This window comes from Geotrypetes seraphini, chromosome 2 (assembly GCF_902459505.1).
Source record: "Geotrypetes seraphini chromosome 2, aGeoSer1.1, whole genome shotgun sequence".
Lineage (NCBI taxonomy): Eukaryota > Metazoa > Chordata > Amphibia > Gymnophiona > Dermophiidae > Geotrypetes > Geotrypetes seraphini.
The window spans coordinates 232,393,814-232,416,898 of NC_047085.1; the positions used below are offsets into that span (position 1 = coordinate 232,393,814).

The window sequence follows — 23,085 nt, forward strand, 5'->3', positions numbered from 1 at the left end:
CGCCTGGCTATTTTATGCCACCCCCGGTGTTATCTTGAGGCCGGCTCCCTCTTCCTCACTGATGAAGTGCACAAAGCTGCGGGCAGCTGCTCCTTGCGCATCCCGCACCTCATCTGAAAGCCTTTCCTCTGATGTTGCGACGTCAGAGAGGCTTCCGGTTCAAGCGCAGAACATGCATAGGAGCCACTGCCCGTGGCTTTGTGCATTGAATCAGTGAGGAAGAGGGAGTTGGCTCGAAGATAACATCGCATCGATCGCACCGTGGACCGGCGATTGAAGAACACTGTTTTGGGCCTGATGCACATGCCGGCCCTGTGGACCGGCAGGAAATTTCTGTGGACCAGCACAGGTCCATGGACCGGTGATTGCAGAACACTGTCTTAGAATATTAAGATGGAATAGTCTGAGTCTAGGATATCCTACCATGTTCAGTGAGAAGAAACTTGGATTGTGAATTCAGAGCAGAACCAAGCCCAGATGTCTCTGAATGCCTCAGCGCCCCTTGCTATATGAGGAGTGGGGGACAGATTGGAAACTTAGAATTGATCCAGTTCTAAAAGATATCTCCCTCTGTTGCCTGCTGCTTTAATTGCTTTCATGTGGACAAAAATCTTACTGTTGAAAATACCAAAAGAATGTGTCACAAGTGTCTAGTTCAGCCTGGAACTCCCCATTTATCAGTGTACCAAATACTGCAGCACATCATCCAAGACCAACACAAGGAGATACAGAGAGAAGAAAAGAGCTGCATTTGCTATAGTTGATGGTATACAGGTGGGGGAGGGGGTCAGAAACAAAGCACAATAAACATTCCATGTGAGAACACAGCACCTATGGTGTTAAGGGAGTAGACTGATTTGAATTGTAAAATGTACAAAATCTGCTCACGTGGCAACGTTTTGTCTTTCTGCAGAACATAAATAGGTCCTGCAATAAAACCAATTAGCAATTTATAACTTAAGATTAAGGTACACCTCTCATCTCAACAAGGCTCTCCCCAACCCAGCACACAGGGAATAGCACAATAAGCTCAATGGCCCGTGGCTCAGTATGGTCTGAACTTCCTCTGTGCCCGCATCAGCGCGATCTTCTGCTTGTCTTCCTCAAACTTCTTCCTCAATTGTGCAATATCTGAAATCAAAGAAAGTTCAGACATTCTATGATCAGCAAATGCCATTATCTATACACAGGCTAATCAATCCTTATAGGCATACCCGAGAATTCTCTGAATATGAACCAAAGATTAACAAAGACAGAAAAATGTGCAACAAGAGAAGGTGGTGGGAAGAGACCAGGAAAACAAGTCTCAGACAGTAGAGTACGAAGATAAAGTGAGATCCAAAAAGTTCAAAAGATATATAAAAGTCAATTCTATTTATTTATAAACACATCATCAAAATGAAAGCCCACAACTGGAGAAGCAAGACTCAACAGTCACATTTCAGCATAAATGCCTGCATCAGAAGTCCAATGTTCTAATACAGTGGTTGTTTTGCCCCCACTTTATGTGGGCATTTGATCAGTTTCTTATATAAGAACAAGATTAAGTGTTTATGTTAAGATGTGCTCTATTGACTTAAATCCCCAGAGAGGCTTCTCCCAGAGAGCTAGACTGCATCCATAGAGCTTAAGACCGCCCTTCTTCAGTCAGAAAGAACAATTGCTATGTTGTGGACCGCATGGCTATGAGAACCTGAGTCTAGCATTGTTCTCCCACTAGGTTTTCTGCCTTTATTTCTAACAATCTAACACATTTAGTTTTATATCTAAGACTGGAGAACAGTGTTATTTCTTTTCTATATATAACTAGTATTAAACAGCTTTTTTATAATGAAATAGGAGGCTGTATATTTATGAAATACCCTAATTGATTTATATGCATATTCATTAAGGATATCTTGAAAACCTGGTCTGTTTGCAGCTTCAGTCTGAACAATAGGGTGATTTATTGCAGGATAAGGAAGATTTGTTGTTTGTTTTAAATTGCTCTTTACCTCCCACAAAAAACTGGCCCATGCCCAGAGACTGCTAGTGCCCTGTACTATGTAGCAACAAAGGAGTTGGACTTTGGGATATCTGGCAATGAGGGATGGGTAGGAGATGTTGAGGATACTCACGCTCCCGCTTGGACTCTCGGTGCTGCCAAGCATAGAAATTCAGCAGCTCCTTGCGCGCTCTCTTCTTTTTCTCTCGCTCCAATGTTCGCAGGTTGGCAGCCTCTGTCCGTGGAATGCCAGGCCGCCGGCCCTTTCGCGTCACTTTTACCCAGCCCTCCTCATCCGGTACTCCTTCCTCCTCCTCAGCCTTCTTCTCTTCCTAGGGAAGATAGACAAAGACGCAGCTGTTTACTGCACACCCACAGGCAAACCAAGAAATGCCAACTTCTGCAATGCTGCAGCACAAGAACTTCCAATTTTAGCATATCTACCATCTCTTCTCTACAACTGCACGGTGTGCCACAACCAATGCAAACACACAGCAAAACATCTCTCAAAAATGTGCCCTATTTTTGAATGAGAAGTTATCGCTCATTATGCAGCTGAAGGAGGCAGATCTTATTTAGGTGGAGATTTTAACTTGACAATAACCCCAAATTAAGATAATACAGGGGTGAGACAGCTTATAGCGGTAGAGAGAGATGAGTATGCCACTCTTTTGTGGACACACTGAATGTGGCAGATGTGTGGAAATGGCTTCATCCTGCAGGGAGGAATTTCACCCACTTTTCTTATTTGCGAACTGATTATATATTTGTAGAGAAGGATCTATTGGTGATGGTAGGTGGGGCAGCTATTGAACAAATTACTCGGTTAGATCATGTCCTCCTTTGGGTAGAGCTAGGGAAGAGTTGGGTTGAAGCTGGGAGTGAAATATTGGAAACTAAATGATAGCTTACTGGATGATCCAGATATGCTTGAGGAAGGATATTGCAGAATATTTGCCTTTGAATGTTGGCAGGGAGGCTGTATGGGGGGGCTTGAAGGCAACCATGAGAGAGAACATTATTTCTATAGCAACCTATCATAAGCATCGACAGAGAGGAACTAGTGGCAATGGTAACTGAACTCCTTCACTGGGAATTGGAGCATAAGCACTAACCTAGGAAGCATGTGCTGCTTCGGTAGCTAGAGGATGTGCATAGGATCTGCAATATAAGATGGAATATCTGAAGCAGAAGTATTTTGAATTCAACAATAAGGCTAGCAGATTAGTTGCTCAGACTGAAGGAACAGAGGATCTGGAATAGCATTTTTAGTATTCATACAGGGGAAGGGGAGGGCTGGAGATTGGTCTTTCAAGAAGTTGTGATCAAGGATCGTTTAGTAGAATATTACAAAGCCTTGTACACACCAGAAACAGAGGTGGTGGAGAGGGAGGTGGATGCTTACTTCACTATTTCATTGAGAAAGATAGATACAGCCGATATTGACTGGTTGGACAGGCCTATTATACCTACTGAAGTGCAGGAGGCTTTCCACTCTGTGAAGCCTGGCAAGCTGCTGAACCTTGATGCCTTCACTGTAGAATTCTATTAACATACACTTTCAGGATTTGTTTAATCTGCTGCCATTTCAGATTTTTAATTCTATTGGTGAAGGGATGGGGTCTCTGCCATATTTCATGTGGCTAGCTGGGATCACAGTGCTCCTGAAGGCAAGGATTTAGCATGGTGTGGTTCTAATAGACCTAAATCTTTGCTGGGTGATGATACAAAGATTTTTATGTGGATCCTGGTGAACCACTTTATGCGTTGGGTGTCTCAGCTGTTCATCCAGACCAGTTGGGGGTTTGTGATGGGGAGACAAGTGGACAATAACATTTGTTGGGTTCTCAATTTGATGGAGCAGGTGAAAGGACACAATTTTGTCAGTGGATGTAGAAAAGGTCTCCGACTGGGTCTCTTGGCCGTTTATGTTTAAAGTCTTAGAGAAAATATGGATTGAAGTTGTGGAGTTAGATCTGGGCACTTTACACACTGTGCCAATGGCATGTATCAAAATTAATAGGGGGGTACTCAAACCTATTCGAATTGGCCAGGGGGGATACCACAGGGTCACCAATCTTGTTTGCATTGGTAATAGAGCCATTGGCCCAAAGGGTGAGGATTTCTGGAGTGGTGACGAATGGTTAGGAGCATAAGCTGTGCCTATTTGCATACTATATTTTATTCATGTTGACAAATCAATCATTGGAAGCAGTTGAGAGAGAACTGGAGGATTATGGGCATGTGTTGGGGTTTCAGGTTAATATGATGAAGTCTGAGAACTTGAATATTAATTTACCAAAGGACCTAGATGGAAGATTGAAAGAGTAGTTCCCCTTTTGTTGGGTGCAGTTGTCCCTGCGTTACTTGGGGGTCCATGGGGGGGATTGGGATCAAATTTGTTTTATCTTAATTATGAGCCAGTGATGAGGGAGTTGAGTTTGACCTTGGAGAGATGAAGCAGGATGTCATTTTCATAGACAGTCCTTTTCAAAGACAGGGCACCCAATAGTAAAATGATCGGTTCTCACGAAGCTCCTGTTTTTATTTCATAATCTTCCTGTTTGGATAAAAGACAGGGAATTCCCACGGCCTCCGGACTCTGCTTTCTCATTTTATTTGGGATATACACTACCACAGAGTGGGTAGAGCAGTTATGCGATTAGGGAAACTAGATGGGAGCCTTGCAGTGCCTGATTTAAAAAAATACTCTCAAGCTGTTCAGTTGCATGCAATACTGGGGTAGCAGACCCAAAAGGGTTAGCCATAAGTGGATGTGAAGTAGAAGGGCTCAGGGGTGTCATTGATGCACTTGCTTTGATTGTTGGGAAGGGCGGCCCTTATGGATTGACGATGAGAGTATGGCGACAATGTAAGCATGGCTTCTGGAGGGATGTAGGTATTTCTGGTATACTCCCCTACATTTCAAACCCAAGTTCGACCCTGAGGGGGGCCTGAGGTTTTCCATAGGTGGGAACAGTTGAGACCCATATGTGTGGAACAATGTTGCGATCAGGTGACAGGTAATATTAAATCTTTTGAGAAGCTAAAGACTCAGTATGGCCTTTTGCCCAGGGACCTATTTCCCTATTTGCAAGTTCAGCACCATATCCAACACTCTGAGATGTTCGAAGAGGTATGCTGGGGTAGAACTGACTTTGAATAATTTTTGGGCCCTGTAGTGAAGAAGGGGGCAACATCCCAAATTTATAAGAGTCTGAATAACCAGAGGGGGCTGAAATTGGGATGTATGAGGGCCTGGGAGGAAGAGCTGGAGTATCTGCTGGGGAGGAAGGAATGGGAGATGATCTGGGAAAGAGTTTGTTCCCTTGGGGTATCAACTACAATTGTTGAGAATGGTTAGAGTGATGTTGTGATGGTGTTATACTCCAGTGTATTTGGGGCAAATGGTGTGAGTTGCTGGAGAGGATGAGGGGATAGGGGTTCATATCTCTATATATGGTGGGATTGCAGTCATTTGAGAGTTCTGGGGTAGAATATTTTGGGCGAAATCTGGTCCAGTTTCCTGTTTCCAACAGTGGCCTATCCACGGCACAGTATCTGACAGAAACTCAAATAGTAGCAACATTCCATGCTTCCAATCTAGGGCAAGAAGTGGCTTCCCCCATGTGCTTCACTGGCAAGAAAAATGTATTGTCCAATTCAGGAATAATACCAACACTTTAATAAAATGAGCTTGCATCAGCAGTCATGCCTGACCATAGTGCCTCCAGAGTAATGTACTGCATGTGTCAAGGGTTACCTCTGCAATCCTTTTATCATGGTTCTGCATGAACGCATCCACTTCCATCTGCAGCTCTCCAGGATTGACAAGTGTTGTGGCATAGTCACTGATCCATTCTGCAAAAGAGGAGGGCAGCTTCAGGAACCAGAGTGTTCATAAAGTTGAGGGTGGCTCCTCTTTAAACTTCTGGTTACAAGCAGATTCTTGTCCCCAGCTGTGGGCCACAGCTCTGGAACTAAATACAGGCTCGGGACAGGCCCACGATCCGACACAAGTGAAGGAAATTTGGCATTGCTACCAAGCTCTGACAGAAAGGGAAAAGGTAAGGGATTTGACATACCACCTTTCTGTGGTTCAATCAAGTGGCTTACATATTATATATTGGGGGGCAGGGGTGTACCTGGGACAATGGAGGATTAATTGACTTGAGCAGGGTCACAAGGAGCTGTAGTGGAACTTGAACCTAGCTCCCAGCCCACTGCACCAACCATTAGGCTAGTCCTCCACTCCTGAGTGATGGATCACACAAAGTGCATGACAACAATGGATTTTTGGGTAAGATACTAGAGTAACAGCCAATGCTCTGTTGGGGAAATTAGGAAAAATACTAACATCAAAGGATGCTCCAGACATGAACCAAATGCTTCTCTCAGCACTAAAGCATCCTTTTCAAACCACAAGAACTCACAGTCCACCAAGATCCAAGGCTTCACAACCAGAGTAGAGGGGGGGATTTGAGCAGAGTTGGCAATAAACGTCTGAAATTTGAGCATGGTGTTCTTCTAAAGCATGCAGATCATTTTCTCCCCTTGCATGAGACAAATACCTTATCAGAGCCACATCTCACGACTGCTCCACTTACTCTTAATTCCAGTTTTAGTGGGACAAGTCTTCGTTGAGATCACTAGTGGCTCCCGTGGTTTCAAGGACTTGATGGTCTGTGCTCCTTCCTGGCTCTTAAACACTATATATGCAACCCTAAAGCCCTGTGGAAATTTGAGACAGAAAGAAGCTGTTAATTCACATCTGTAAACCTCCTCTCCAAGCACATGATCTTCTCATGTGGAGACACACTATCCTGCCCAGCAAGGCCTCTTCTTCTTATTCTTTCTTAACAGGGACCTTTTAAATCTGGCTTTCAGTGATGTCATGCCCCTCCCCTGCATGTAGAACACTGCCAGCGACGTGCTATGTTAGGAGAGTGCATCCTTAAAAACCATGTCTAAATGTCATTCTTTCCTCTGGCACAAATAGAGCAGTATCCATCAATTCTATTCCCATCCTCGGTGGGACCAGTGAGCTGAATGGTAATGGTATTTGTATTCCGTCAACTCCCCAAAACAGGTTCAAAGCAGATAACATGAAAAATCATAAGAACATCAACATAGAAAGAAGAACCTAAAAAAACATTTTAAACATATAAGCTTTCAACTGTTTTTGAAATAAAGAAGAAATTGTCCTCAATTCGGCAGGTAGAGAACTCCAAGCTGAAACTGCTTGATAAGGAATCAAGACAGAAAGGGATTTAAAAAAAAAAAAAAAAAATCCATAACAAGAATCTTCAGTATGAGAAGATGACAGAGATAATAGAAATGAGAAGAAAAAGAATAGATATTCCAGATATGTATCTGTAAATATTTTATGAACTCAACATGATGGGGCTCTATTATTTTTAAACTAATAGGCAGCCAGTGAAGTCATAACAAGGTTGGTGTGATATGATCTGACCTCTTTTAGCCTTTGGCTATTAAACAAACCCTACTGCCTCCCCCTCTGTCCATCCATATACTCCTTATCCCCACCCTATAGAACACACTACAAAAGGATCTATTATAGTTTTTTTAAAAAAGAGGGTGGAGAGGTTACAGGTCACCCTGTGGCTAGTCAGAGCCTTTCTTGCATCCAACACCCCAGGAGTTGCAGGGAAGACTTCTCCACACCAGCTAAAAAAAAAAAAAAAAAAATCAGGACAAAATCTGTCCACAATACAACCTATGAATGAGGTCACAGAAACAGTACAAAACCCGATGGTAAAAAGAAAAAAAAACAAAGTTAAAAATAAAAAATATTAGAGAGACGTGTACAGGTGACCTAATGGTTCATGTACTGTACAATACCCCACCTTGGGCAGAGCTCAGTTTCTTACCGGCACAGTTTTCAGGCTGAAGAATTTGGACTGTGCCCTTGCTATTTCCACTTTCTCTTCTGGTCCTGGTTTCTCCTGAAGCTCCACAGACTCTATGGCACAGTGCCGGGAAAACAGTGCAGACAAGCATTTCTGGTAAAAGAGAACAAATAGCTGCATTTTATCTGTAAATTTTTGTCACACACTGTATGCCATTCAGCACTGTTGACTCCACATATAACCCCCCTACTACTACTAATCATTTCTATAGCAACGCTGTACATCAAAACACAGAAGAGTCGGTCCCTGCTTAAAAGAACTTACAATCTAGTCAAGACAGACAAATTGGACAAGGTGGTGCATCAATACACTGTGCTCAGGTGGGGGGGGGAATTACAGAGGGAATGATAAGACAGATACTAGTGCTTAGGAGGTGGCCCTGCTCACTGGGGCTATTTTACACAATTTATAGTGCAACCCTCTCACTGTGTAGCAGAGGCAGCTTGGGATACACAGAAAAATGATGCTAGCACAGAACTTTACGTACAAGGATCATGAGGCAGGGTCCTCTGCCACACATTACCTAGCAAATTCCACATGGCACATCATATTGTTTTTCTTCAGACATTGCTTCCATTTCAATATTGCTTCCAGTCAATATTTCTCCCAGTCTTAGCCCGAGACCTCTGCAATTCTTTTACAATAATCTTACATGTCACAGCTGACCTTCCTCAGCAGTTTCCTTAAACCAAGGCTACTGACTTTGGAGAAAGGTCCTAATCAAGACTGTCCTGGTAGCAGTAAACTGTTTCTTCTTTACAATGATGGATTTGACAGAGCTCCGAGGGATATTCAAACCCATTGAAATGTTCTTACTGCCTTTCTAGACCTTTAAGTAACTCTATTCTGACGTTCCTTTGGCAGTTCTGTGAGCAATATGTTTAGACCAAATTCACTTTTACAGCTCACTTTTTCATCCATAAGTATTTAACTTATGGATCTACTAATCTGATAGGACACAGGTGACCTCTAACCTATTATAGACCTTATTAAGGCAATTTTTGAAAATAGTTCAGTTTGGGTTTGCTATAACAGAGTTTGAAGACTTAATCAATCAAGAATTTTTGGTTTCTTTTTTTTTTTTTCTTTTAAATTTACATTTCAAAATTACAAATTCAAAGAATACACTTTGATAAAGAAATTTAGAAATCCAAACAAAGAAAATAGAAATATTTAACCAACAGTAACAATTCTAAACATGCACATTTAGGGGGAAGAGACCAACAGCAATTCTACAGGATGCTGGAAATACAATAAGAAATAATATAAAAATAATAATAAAAGTAATAATAAACTTTTGTTAATAATGACAGGAGTCGCCATTCAGCATATCATCAGAAACTGGTAAAATTACACCAGACTTAATTACACATTCTGGTGGAATTCGTTGTGCTATATATACAAAATGGAAAGAACAATTGCCATGCAAAAAGGAAATTATAATAATTTTAAAAAGATTTGGGGGCCATTGATAACATATTGTAATGATTAGACACCCTTTTACACTAGAAGTATATTTATAACTAGCTTTATAGCCCGTTACATTAACGGGTGCTAGAATATATGTGTGTTTGTCTTTATTTCTTTCTCTCTCTGTCTCCTTAGCCGCTTTTTCCTGTCCATTCTCCCTTATTTTTACCTCCCCCTGTGTCCACCACCACCCCTTCACTGCTCCCCTTACCAGCAGCAGCCCTTCTCCCTTTGTTTTACCTCCCCCCTGTCCATCAGCATCTTTTCCTGCTCCCCCTGTCCAGCAGTAAGCCTCCCTTCATTTTTCCCCCGTGTCCATCATCACCTCTTCCTGCTCCCTCTGTCCAGCAGTAGGCCTCCCTTCATTTCCCCCCTGTCCATCAGCACCTCTTCTTGCTCCCCATGTCCAGCAGTAGGCCTCCATTCCCCCCCATGTCCATCAGCACCTCTTCCTGCTCCCCCTATCCAACAATAGACCTCCATTCCTTCCCCCCCCCGTCAGCACCTCTTCCTGCTCCCCCTGTCCAGCAGTAGGCCTCCCTTCATTTCCCCCCTTGTCCATCAGCACCTCTTCCTGCTCCCCCTGTCCAGCAGTAGGCCTCCCTTCATTTCCCCCCCTGTCCATCAGCACCTCTTCCTGCTCCCCTTGTCCAGCAGTAGGCCTCCCTTCATTTCCCCCCCTGTCCATCAGCACCTCTTCCTGCTCCCCTTGTCCAGCAGTAGGCCTCCCTTCATTTTTCCCCCCTGTCCATCAGCACCTCTTCCTGTTCCCCCTGTCAAGCAATACGCCTCCCTTCCTTTTTCCCCCCCATCCATCATCACCTCTTCCTTCTCCCTCTGTCCTGCAATAGGCCTCCCTTCATTTCCCCCACACCTGTCCATCAGCACCCCTTCCTGCTCCCCCTATCCACGGGAGTTAGTACAGGGCCGGTGTCTGCCATTCTCCCCAGAGTCCTTGCGCCCCCCCCCCTTCCCTTCCCACGGACCTGACTACCTATCCGGCGATTCAAGCAGCGTGTGCAGCAGTCTTCACACGCTGCTTCGGGTCCTTCTACTGCCCTGATTTACTCTGGCACGTCCCTGATGACATCATCAGAGACGCGGCAGAGCAAATCAGGGAAGTAGAAGGGCCCGAAGCAGCATGTGAAGACTGCTGCACACGCTGCTTGAATCGCCAAGGTAGTCGGGTCCGCGGGAAGGGGGGTGAGCGGAAAAGGACACGGACTACTGTGATCTGTCGCGGAGGGTGGCCAGGCTCCATTTCAGCCGCAGGGAAGGCTCACTGCCCCAACTCCTTACCTGTCCGCAGCCCGGGCCAGGCCTCCCGCGCTTTCACAGCGGCTCGGCTCGCTCGGTTGTTGTTGTTTTTTTACTCCGCTTCCTGCATTCGCTGCTCTCAGTGATGTAATAAGCGCGCATGCGCACTTGTCTTGCCACATCCCGACAGAAAAGGGATCAGGGAACACGCGAGGCAAGTGCGCATGCGCGGCTAGCATTTTATTATTTAAGATAAAGGGAAAGGGGGTGACATGGATAACCTGGACATACAGGTGATTCAACTGGACAAACTGGCCTCACTTGTGTATGCTGGACACTACAGACCTATATTTTCACTTGTGTATGCTGGACACTACAGACCTAAATTTTCCCATAGCCAGGCCCAGCCTGTACCTTGCTGTCTGTAAACATCTGCAGCCTTTGCAATGCTCCATTCCCTGCTGGAAGGATATTTCTCCAAGGTTCTGCTGAACTGTTATCAGTGCTGTATGACTTCATATGCCAGGCACCCTAGAAAGCCATAAAACTTTTATAATGAGCAAGGATCCCTGCAGGACGATGTGGGTGTAGCGAGATGAGAGAACTTGGTACCAAAACATTTGCTCCCTGTCTCTGAACCAAGTTATGAGAACCAAGCAGCTGGATTGTCGAAAGGTCACCTTTGCCAACTTTCAGCATACAAGGACACTATCCAAAAGATGCACAGAATTGTAAAACCACTAATTAACATCTACAAAGTCATCTCAGCGCTGGAGAAAGAAAGTTCACCAAGAGTTCTCTGTTTCTGCAAGGCCCCCCCCCTACTGGGGAGGGGGGGTGGAGGTGAGAGAGGCGTGGACTGAGAGGAGGAGTTAGCTATACATTATTTTATGTACCAATAGGGAATTACATAACCAGAATTCGGGGATGTACTTTTTGGAACAAAGGAAGAATTTCTCTGTATAAAACACACGTGCATTCTAGGTAAAGCCAGAGAGATTCACTTACTTATGCTACGGGGATCTGCTAGCCCCCTGCTTCTCTCCATTGCATATTCTGAACTGACAATATATTTTTCTGATATGTCTCTGCTGCTGTAATACTGTAAGTTTTTAAACTAACAATAAACGAATATTGTCTGTTTTGGAAGATACAATGCCGTCTTGTAGTTATTCCAATGAGGTAAACAAAGCAGCCTTTACTTCAGGGGTTATGTAGTTGTATTATTGGTCTTAATCAAAATTTTTGTTCATAATACATTTATGATATGATTGATTTACAATATTTGAGGAAAGGGAGGGCGGGGAAGGGCTTAAGTTATATATTTAAGATGAAAATTGATAAGAATTTCAAGTGATGTGTATGATTCAATTGATGTAATATTGTACACTTGATGTAAGATGAAAAAATGAATAAAGAATTCGAAAAAAAAAAAGAAATAATATAAAAAGAGGAGAGAGAAAAGAAACACTCCCCTTTTCCGGTTCCAAAAAGGTAACTTAGACAACTGCAGTAATACTAGCCCCTAGACATCCCAATTACTTTCCCAGATAACGTGAAAATTTAGGCAACTGAATCTTTGGGAAGGTTGTTCCAAAACCAGATTGAAATGGAAGACTCTTATTTGTGATTTATAAACAGTTCTGGTGGGAATCCCTATGTTATGTCTTTAAAATGGAAAAGTTTATGGCCATTCAAAAGGGTCAAAGTGACTTAGACAACTGCAGTAATACTAGCCCCTAGACATCCCATTTCCCTAAAAAAAAACCAAAAAAAAAAAAACCTGCAATTGAAGGGACTATACAAGAACTACTGGTGGTTTTATTAGAGGCTTCAGAGAAAATGCAAAAACAGGAACACCCCTATCTTGGGAACTACCTGTCACTGCAGATATGTATTCAGGGTTTCTTACTGGCTCACCTCCAGCTTGCCCCCTAGTATCAACTCCCTGAACTGACATCAGTGATGACAATCACATTTGTTTTTGATTGGAGAGAATACACAGCAACCATAGGAACCATTTTGGATTCTGAATGAAATAGCTGCTCAGTGATTCATCCAGGGCTGTGGAGTCGGTAGATAAATCCTTCGATTCAAACTCCTCAGTTTCTGATAGCCACGACTCTGACTCCAGCACCCAAAATTTCCTCTGACTCCACAGCCCTGGATAAATCACCATCCAAGTCAGTCTTTCTTGATCCCTGCCCCCATCCCCACGGGCTCTTTCCCTGTCCTGTTCCCACAGGCTCCGATTCTACCCTGTGAGCTCCGCCCCATCTCCATGGACTGTCATTTCAACAAGCCTCGAACACTTATGATTTTATATTTAAATCTTTTTATTAAAGTATAAAAAGGGACAATATTCTGTACAACTGTTTATAAATCACAAATAAGAGTCTTCCATTTCAATCTGGTTTTGGAACAACCTTCCCAAAGATTCTGTTGCCTAAATTTTCACATTGTCTGAGAAAGCAATCGGGTTGTCTTTCAGACATGGGTGTAGAAGAGAACCTAAACTGTATAGTGGATGAACAGGAAAATACATGTCTATTAAATGTTGGAAATGTTCCTTGATGCCAGCAACGATGGATGAATCGGTTGCAGTAACAGTAAGATGCCTGAGCAACTGGGCACGTTATAGCAGGATGTTGCAGGTGGTAGGAGTCTGATCAGCAGACAAGACTCTTGTTGCCACATCAAAGACAGACAAGACACAAATGATGTAATTTAATAATAGTTCATTTAAATCCAAAAGCACCTTCTGCAGTTTTTTTTTTAATCATTAGGCTCTCTCAAGTTTCTACTGCGGCCTGGGGCCCTAAATGCTCTGACGCTCATAGGAACTCTATGAGTATTGGAGCAGCATCAGAGCACTTAGCAGCCATGGTAAAAACCTCTATCGCGGCTTAATAAAATGGGGGATTAATTCAGTTGCCAATTGTCTAAGATGTCTTAAGGTTTTACATATTGATACTAGTCTCAAGATTTTAGAGAATGACACGGGGACAAAGTTTCTCCCTGTTCTCCCCCTCTGTCCCCATTCCATGTCATTCTTGGGCAGCTGTCATTTTGGAAAGTTTTATGTACTATTGGGTCAGTAGAATGGGGCTATGCAATTTTTTTCACAATCTAAATTAAAAACTGCAGGTACCTACAGTAGGATATGTGATTTCTGGGGTTAATGACTTTTTCACTTAATCCTACATTGCCCAGGTACAAAATAAGTACCTGGGTATATGTAAACTACTTTGAATGTGTAACCACAAGGCGGCGGCATTCAAGTCCCATCCCCTTTTATTGAAAAATGTTTCTCATTTTTTAAAGACATAATTAGTCCATACCCGAGACTGAAATTTGGAAGGATAATGCAGTTGATATTCCTCTATCTTGTGGTATAAAGAAACCATGTACCCCATTTTTGGTAGCCTTTCAATCAGTGGATCACACACATACCATGACATGAAAAATCAGCCACTCTCAACATTTTGGATCTGATACTTTGGCCACCTTTACCCAGTTTATCGGATCCAAAATGTTAAGAATGGCTGATTTTTCATGACATGGGTCCCTGGTGAAGTATTGACTGCTTTTTCATTTATTAAAGTAAGCAATATTTTGACCTAGAATCAATGATACTGAAAGCCTATACCTTTATCTAGCTTCAAATCGCAAAACCCAGAGGGTCCAGAAGGGGAGAAGTACCATCAGACAAGGAGCACATCTCTTCTCTCCTCGTCTTGGGGCACTTACCTTGGTACAATATGGGGGAACATTTAGAATGAAGAGGGTGCGGTCCTGAGGCCTTGTAGGATCCAACTCCTCTCGTACTCTATGTTCTTTCACATACAGGAAGTGATGGGACTGTGATTTCTTAGAGAACTTAATGGGGATTGCTACAGGAAGCAAAAAGAAAATTTGTGATGAGGCTTACAGTTTCACGCAGCGTGATGAAGAGCAGAGAGCAGCTTTTTGCTGTTAGTCAAGAACGTTTGCCTGAACCTGATTGTAACAGGAAGGCAGTATATAAATAGTAAATAAATGAACTTTTAAGCAAAAAAAAAAAAAAAAAGATAAAATGTCATAATATCAAATAAGAGTAAGTTCCCTAAAGACAGCTTTTGGGTCCTGTTCAGAGCTCGTAAATTCTACATAAATGCTATAAAAAAAGTGGTAATTCCATGGTCTGTAAAAACCATATCCCCTGCAAATCCACCATTTTCCTTCTTGAACCCTCGCTACCGTCATCTACAGCCCCACTGCTGAACTCACAGCTTAACAGGTCACAGCTCTGGAGGAAGCTATGACTGGTGCACACACATTAAAAGTGTTCAAGAGCTGAAGTTATCTGCAGAACAGTCAGTCATAGTAGTGTGGAAGGGAAAGAATGAAATTGCTTAAATAAGTCAAAAATTACAGTTCATCTCAAAATGTTCCTCATAAAGAAAAAAGTGAGGTCACCCTCACAAGGAAATTAAATACAATGGAGTGGACAGTATTGCATCTGTCTGTGAATCTGGCTTTCAACCAGTAGCAAAGGGCCGTGTGTATTCATGGTTACTGCTAGTGCATGTTTCTTAGCAAACATGAGATACTTAGTCATTCCAAGGCCCACAAGCCAATAATAGCCCTGGCAGACCTCTATGGTGGCCCTTCTAAATCCCCCTTGCACTCATAGACATTCCCTTCACTCTTCCAATCCCTCCATCCTCCCCGCAACTCTAAAGGCAGAAGTAATGGCCAATTGCTCCTGCCCCCAGCACCATGTTCCAGAACAAGAGGATTGGTTATCACTCCTGCCTTTAGAAATGGGTTGGGTTGAGGGGAAAGGAGAGACATTAGACCTGGCCTGGGTGGGGGAGGGGGCGACAGTTACTGGACCTGGTTGGATTAGAAGGGAAGAAAGATCCTAGATGTGACTGGGGGAAAGGTAAGGAGAAAGAAAGATACTAAACATGGGGAAGGAAAGGGAGGAGAAAGGTAAAATTATGTCCTTACCTGATAATTTTCGTTCCTTTAGTCACAGCCGAATCCAGAGACTAGTGGGATTACGTCCATCAACCAGCAGGGGTAGATAAGAGCACTGAATTGACCTCAGGTATATCTTGGATGCACATCCTCCTGGCCAATCAGTATAGGTTTTCTCAAAGCAGTCGAAATAAATCACATAAAATTAAATCACATCAAACACATTAAATATATGAGACAAAGGACACCTATGGAACTTCTTCCGTCACATGCACTACCCAAATCATTAATACATCAAAATCGAGACTGCAACTTCAGTCTAAAGGTAAGCCCAAACCGCTCCTGAGAGCGACAAACCCCGCACCAGGGTGGGGCTCTGGATTCATCTGCTGTGACTAAAGGAAAGAAAATGATCAGGTAAGGACATAATTTTACCTTCCTTGTCATCAACAACAGATGAATCCAGAGACTAGTGGGATGTACAAAAGCAGTCCAAACGTAGGGAGGGAAATAAACCAGTGAACTGAAAACCTGCCCTGCAGCACATGTCTAAGGAGATATGACCCCCAGAGAGTACGTATCCTATGAACATACAGAGGGTAACCCCTCTAGCCCATGTGAGCAGAAGTAATCCTTGCCTAAGAGCACCATGCTGCGGAAAACCCCAGCTACAATATCCCTCCATGAATAGTATGAGTGCAAAGCAGCTTGCTAATGCGATCACCAGGCTTCAAATAACCGTTTCTCAACTGAGGCCTAAAGCCCCAGGAACATGTACAGCAACGTTTCTCAACTGAGGCCTAAAGCCCCAGGAACATGCGCAGCAACATTTCTCTACTGAGGCCTAAAGCCCCAAGAACATGTCTCCCTACTGAGGCCTAAAGCCACAGGAACATGTCTCCCTACTGAGGCCTAAAGCCACAGGAACATGTCTCCTTGCTGAGGCCTAAAGCCACAGGAACATGTCTCCCTACTGAGGCCTAAAGCCACAGGAACATGTCTCCCTACTGAGGCCTAAAGCCACAGGAACATGTCTCCCTACTGAGGCCTAAAGCCACAGGAACATGTCTCCCTACTGAGGCCTAAAGCCACAGGAACATGTCTCCCTACTGAGGCCTAAAGCCACAGGAACATGTCTCCCTACTGAGGCCTAAAGCCACAGGAACATGTCTCCCTACTGAGGCCTAAAGCCACAGGAACATGTCTCCCTACTGAGGCCTAAAGCCACAGGAACATGTCTCCCTACTGAGGCCTAAAGCCACAGGAACATGTCTCTCTACTGAGGCCTAAGCCAAGTCCTCATGTGCTCCTGCACTACCAGAAGGCAAAAGGAGAAGTATTAGTGCTACAGCACACAGGGAGCTGTGCCGGCACCCGTGGTCAGGCTTTTCTTCTTATGGGAAAGGACCCTCCGACCATATCAGCTTCTTCTCTCCACGGGAGGGTGGAGAAGGGACCTGGGTGAGCCCAGGTATTGCCCCTAAAGTTGGTTCAGTATGGCCAACACCCCTATGCTCTACTGAAGCCACAGCAACAGGAGCAAATAGCCTTCTGTCCTCAGGAACCGAAACCAGGAACCAGAACAATAGCAATCATTTTTCAGATCCAGGAAAATGGTGCTGGTAGCTGCAGCCAAGCCTGGCTGAAATCCACTGCAGAATCCAGGAACTGTGAGAAACCCATCCTCAACCTGCTGGAGATAGAATATACTGATTGGCCAGGAGGATGTGCAGTCAATTCAGTGCTCTCTATCTCCCCCTGCTGGTTGATGGACGTAATCCCACTAGTCTCTGGATTCATCTGCTGTTGATGACAAGGAACATTGGATATAGGTGGAGATTTTACAGTGTTCCCGCTAAGCTGCGCTGGGGTGCGCTGACGCACAAAATATTACCTCGCAGCGCACAAGTTTCTCGTCACAGCGCACACAGTGTAGAGCACAGTTCTTCAACCGCCGGTCCGCAAACAAAATCTTGCCGGTCCGCGAAGGATTCGGTCCCCGCCGCAACGAAAGGCCGGCGTCAGCTGACTTGCAACTTCCTGTTGCAGTCGCTGTGCCGGGACTCCTGCCTTCGCCGGGACTCCTGCCTTCCACCGCGTTTGCCTCCTGCCTTGTCTCCGCACCTCCAGACCAGCAGCGGCAGCTGTGTATGCTTTTAACTTCGGCACAGAGCTGCCCCTAATCAATAGTTTAGCGCGGTTTCATAAGGCAGCCTCGGGGCCTTTGCTAGGCCGGCCCACATCGCATCATCGAAGCGGGCCGGCTATCAAAGGCCCCGAGGCTGCCTCATGAAACCGCGCTAAACTATTGATTAGGGGCAGCTCTGTGCCGAAGTTAAAAGCATACAGAGCTGCCGCTGCTGGTCTGAACTCTTGGGCCGCTGAAGGAGGGCAAAAAGCAGCTGTCCTGGAGGTTTCCCTTCCTCTCGCCTTTACAGGTTCCTTTTTTCCACCTTTTTTTTTTCCTTCAAACGGCAACGGGCCCCAGCATCGACATCAATCAAGTAAGTTCCACTGTCAATCAAGCGGTTCTGCTCGGCCAAAGCTTCCCCTGTGACATGAGCCACCCTCAGGGGAAAGAAAGTGACCCACAAAGGTGAGGGGAAGGGGGGCAGATGATGGAAGGTGGGGGGGGGGGGAGAGAGAGAGAGAGAGAGAAGGGGCAGATGATGGAATGGAGGAGATGAGAGAGAGAGAGAAGGGGACAGATGATGGAAGTGAGAAGAAGGGAGAGAGAGCAGAAGGCAGATGGATGTCAGTTGAGAAGGGAGAGCAGATGCTGAATGGAAGTGGGGAAAGAACACATACTGGATGGAAGGAGGAGATAAATAAAGGGGGAAGAAAATAGTAAGATAATGGAGGGGTGAGGGAAAGGGGTGACAAGCTGTGTGTAGACACAGTGAAAAGAGGGAAACGGGACTAAATAGTAAGAAAGAATTTAATTTAGATGGAGGCAGAAAATAGAGAAGGAAGACCAGAGAAGAAAAGGGAAGAGAGAGCAGAGAATGATCAGATCTGAGTGGAGGAAATGAGAAGAGAGATATGCTAAAAACCACAGGGGGGAGGGAAGGATAGAGATGCCAGACCATGAGGGGAACAGAAGGAAGATGATGGATGCTAGACCAAATTGGGGGGTGGGGGGGGGCAGGAGGAGAGATGGCAGGGAAAGACAGACAGTGAATGGAAGGGGCAGATGCTGGACTGAAGAGACAGAGAAGGTTATCATGCTGCTGTACCGGGCCATGGTACGCCCTCACCTGGAGTACTGCGTCCAGCACTGGTACTTTAAGAAGGACACGGTACTACTCGAAAGGATCCAGAGAAGAGCAACTAAAATGGTTAAGGGGCTGGAGGAGTTGCCGTACAGCGAAAGATTAGAGAAACTGGGCCTCTTCTCCCTTGAGCAGAGGAGATTGAGAGGGGACATGATAGAAACATTCAAGGTACTGAAGGGAATAGACTTAGTAGCTAAGGCAGGGAGAACGAGAGGGCACTCTCTAAAGTTGAAAGGGGATAGATTCCATACAAACGTAAGGAAGTTCTGTGGTAGAAAGCAACATATTTATTTGGCTCATAACTTGCTGGCGCCCGATATTTTTAGCTCACAGTGAAAAAAGTTTGCTCACAACACCCGCCCGCTTAGAGGGAACACTGGTGGAGAATCCAGGATCTCCCTACTTCTAAAAGATCCTATAATAATGATACTCCAATCAACATCTAACACATTAAAATCACCAATTAGTACTTTCCTTTTCACAGCTATATGTTGAATGTCTTCAATTAAATCTCTGTCCACTTGTCTGTGAAGGGAGTTTGTATGTCACCCCAATGAAAATACACTTTCCACTCCCCCTTTTCAAGATTGACCCACAGTGCCTCTTCCTTACCTTGTGAGTCCTGTAATTGTGTGACTTTTTAACATTATCTTTAACATATAATGCCACTACCCCCTCCCTTTCTTTCTACCCTATCTTTCCTGAACACATTATAACTATATCCCAATCATGGTTCTCCGTGATCACCACTAAATCCAAATCAGCCTCTACCATCACAGTTCTCCATAACTGTTCTATAAGTCACCTTCAACCTTTGTAAGCATAGCGCGACTCATAAATCCCAGATTAGATTAGCACTAGATCCAGAACCTTACTTACCATTCAGTGCTTTCCAGATGTTACCTCTACACCAGGGGTGCTCACACTTTTTTGGCTTGCGAGCTACTTTTAAAATGACCAAGTCAAAATGATCTACCAACAATAAAATTTTAAAAAGCACACTGTACGCAGAAAAAATGTTAATTATTATTTATATTCTGGGGTTTTTTATCAAAGAGATCAAGGCAGATGACTTTATACAATGTCACTTCAGTAACAACTATACAAAAATAGACAAATATACCCCCTCCCTTTTTACTAAACCGCGATAGCGTTTTTTAGCACAGGGAGCTGCGCTGAATGCCCTGCGCTGCTCTTGATGCTCATAGGCTCCCTGCACTAAAAACCGCTATTGTGGTTTAGTAAAAGGGGGCCATAGTGCAAAATATAGACAGCAGATATAAATTCTCAAAACGGCCACATTTTGATCACTAAATTGAAAATAAAATCATTTTTCCTACCTTTGTTGTCTGGTCATTATTCAAATCTTGTTGGTCCCAGGCTCTGGTTGTCTTCTGATAACTTGCTTGCCAAGGTCTCCTTCTTCTATCTGTCCTCCCCTTCCGTTTCCCTTCCCTCCCCTGGAAGTCTGGCATTTTTCCTTTTTTTTCATCTTCATCCACAAATCCACTTTTTCTCAACTACCCTTTCACCAGGGCTGCCCAAGTCCGGTCCTCGAGATCTACTGGCAGGCCAGGTTTTCAGGATATCCATAATGAACATGCATGAGCGCGATTTGCCTGTACTGCCTGCTTGGTATGCAAATCTCTCTCATGCATGTTCATTGTGGATATCCTGAAAACTAGTGCTGCCCAATTCAGAAAAAAAAATTGATTTGATTCAATTCAGCCTATTGAATCGATTTTTTGATTCGATTCAATTTTCCTGCTCAATTGGGTGGTTTTTTTTAAAAAAACATCCTGGTGGGTTTATTTTATAACCTCTTCACCCCCTTTGCCTTCTCCAAAACACACTGGTGCTGTGGTGTAAACAAACAAAAAAGACTTTTCCTCTCTGTTAAATCCTAGCTCACATTTGCGGTCTAACACCAGCTCTGGCAGGATACATGTTTCAAATCTGACATATTGTAATTACAAAATAGAAAATATAATTAGTTTTTCTACCTTTTGTTATCTGGTCATTATTCAAATCTTTTTGGTCCCAGGCTCTGGTTGTCTTCTGATAACTTGCTTGCCAGGGTCTCCTTTCTTCGAACTAAGCATCTATCTGCCACCTCTGTCCTCCCCTTCCGTTTCTCTTCCCTCCCCCGGAGGTCTGGCATCTTTCCTTTTTTTATCTCCATCCAGATCTACCTTTTCTCAACTACCCTTTCATCCAACATCTGTCCCACCACCCCAGGGTCCACCATCTCTCCCTTTCTTTTCCCAACTACCCTTCTATCCAGTATCTCTATCTCCCCCTCCACACCATCCCTTGTGTCCAAGCCCCCCTCCCCCCAAAGGCATGCACCCTACCCCTGAAGGCCAGTACTACCCCTTGAAGGCCTGCCTGCCCCCCTGAAGGTCTGCATTGTACCCGCGGAAGGCCTGCATGTTCCTCCCTACCCTCCCACATCAGCATGTCCCTGGCCAGCGGCTCCACAACCAGCACCCCTCCCAATTGCTACCTAAACTCGACCGACAACCCGCACAAGCCCGTCTACTCCTACTTCTCCCTTCTCCACTCTTTCAAGTACGTCCACCGCTAGAAGGACGAGAGCGTGTTACACCCCTCCGCTGCCCTCTCCGGCAGCCTGCTCTGCGCCGAGGACTCCTCTTCCTCCTCCACCGGCAGCGACAGCCTGAGGGGCCCGGAGGGCAGCAGGGCACAGTGGGGACAGAACGAGCTGACTTCTGACTGACCCTTCCCCCTCGCCCTCTAAAGAAGGAGTGGCGGCGGCCAGCCAGCAAGAGGCAGTGCTGCCGATCCTGCTTTTAGGGGGAGGGTCAATCACAGAATTGGGAGACCGATTTTTTTGGGTTGTTTTTTGTTGTTGTTTTTTTTTAATCGTATCGATTCACCCAATGTGAATCAATTCGAATTGGGCAGCACTAAGAAGACCTCAGCTCTTACCTCAACAGGCTTCTTTCTTCTGTAGTGCGCTAATCTTCATCCCCCACCGACCTTCACCCCACCCTGCCAGCACTCTGTTTGGCTGGCGTTCTTCAAGAGGTGGGCCAGTCAGGAGGGGGAAAAAAAGAAGGGAACCCGGCTCTGTGATTGACCGGTCGATCGCGATCGACGTATTGGGCACCCCTGCTCTACACAAATGCTTCATATACCTGAGGGCTTTGGTTAGAGTTGCCAAATTTCCTCTTAGAAAAAACAAAGAACACCTGGCTCTGCCCTGTTCCACCCCGTTCTGCTTCCAGCCAAACCTTCTGTCTCCTTCCCCCAGGTTTGGAGGGCCTCTGCGCGTGCATGGATGTTGACTCAATAACATCATATACATGGGCTTTTGACATCATTGCATCAACACCTGCACATTTGCAGAGAGCCTCCAGACGTGGCCCAGAGCTCAGGGACTTCCAAAACCCAAACTGCTGGGTTTTGGAAATCCTTCCGGGTACCCAGACAGTCCTCTAAAAAGAAGCCATATCTAGGTTTTCCCGGACGTCTAGTAACCCTAGCTTTGATCACCCAGCCCCAATAATTCTAGTTTAAAGCCCTTTTGAGTTTGCTAGTTTCAAAGTATTGAATCATTAGTTTCAACTGAATACAGCAACCGCCATGCTTCCGTTTTGATTAAAATATTGCTTTGAGTGTCACATAAAAATCCAACACATTAAGTAGTTACTAGTTTAAAGTACTCCCCAGGCGTGCAGAAGCAGAATGATATCGGGCTGCTTACCCTACCACCCCTGCTCCATCTCCAAGGATGCCGAATCTGTCCCTCAACGGTTTAGTGGGCATTCGGGGAAAAATCACTTTAATCCTCGAAGAAACTCATGTGAAAGCTATACACATCTTCATCCAACGTACACTACCACTGAAACCTACTGCCAGAGAAGTTTCAGCCTTTCAGTCAGCTGGAAAGGGTCGAGGAGATTATGAAAACTCGTATGTGATGAACATATTGCACCTATAAACCACCCCCACCTTCCAATCCAGAGGTAGCACACGCTGCAGTAAACCAGGTGCGCTCATAAATAATTATCGCCGAGCCTCCTTTTCCAAGTACCTGAATATCCAGCCAGAACCGGTGCAATTCTCTTTCCCTTCGTGTGCAGCCCACTGGAAGCTGCCATCTTTGCCGGAAAGACGGTGACGTCAACATGTGCTTAAGGAGCCTGCTGGGGGTTGTAGTTTTCGTCGCCCTGCAGAA

The 23,085-nt window shown here is 44.7% G+C and overlaps 1 protein-coding gene across 1 annotated transcript; it reads right to left on the minus strand.

The window, feature by feature from the left end:
* Nucleotides 1-238: 238 nt before the first annotated feature.
* Nucleotides 239-23,085, minus strand: RRP7A (ribosomal RNA processing 7 homolog A). The gene is made up of 7 exons (XM_033929995.1): nt 22,942-23,085; nt 14,392-14,534; nt 7,876-8,007; nt 6,592-6,715; nt 5,748-5,845; nt 2,118-2,316; nt 239-1,131 (listed from the first exon to the last, which is right to left on the minus strand). Exons 1-7 carry the CDS (start codon nt 23,006-23,008, stop codon nt 1,046-1,048), a joined length of 849 nt encoding a protein of 282 aa, XP_033785886.1. The 5' UTR covers nt 23,009-23,085; the 3' UTR covers nt 239-1,045.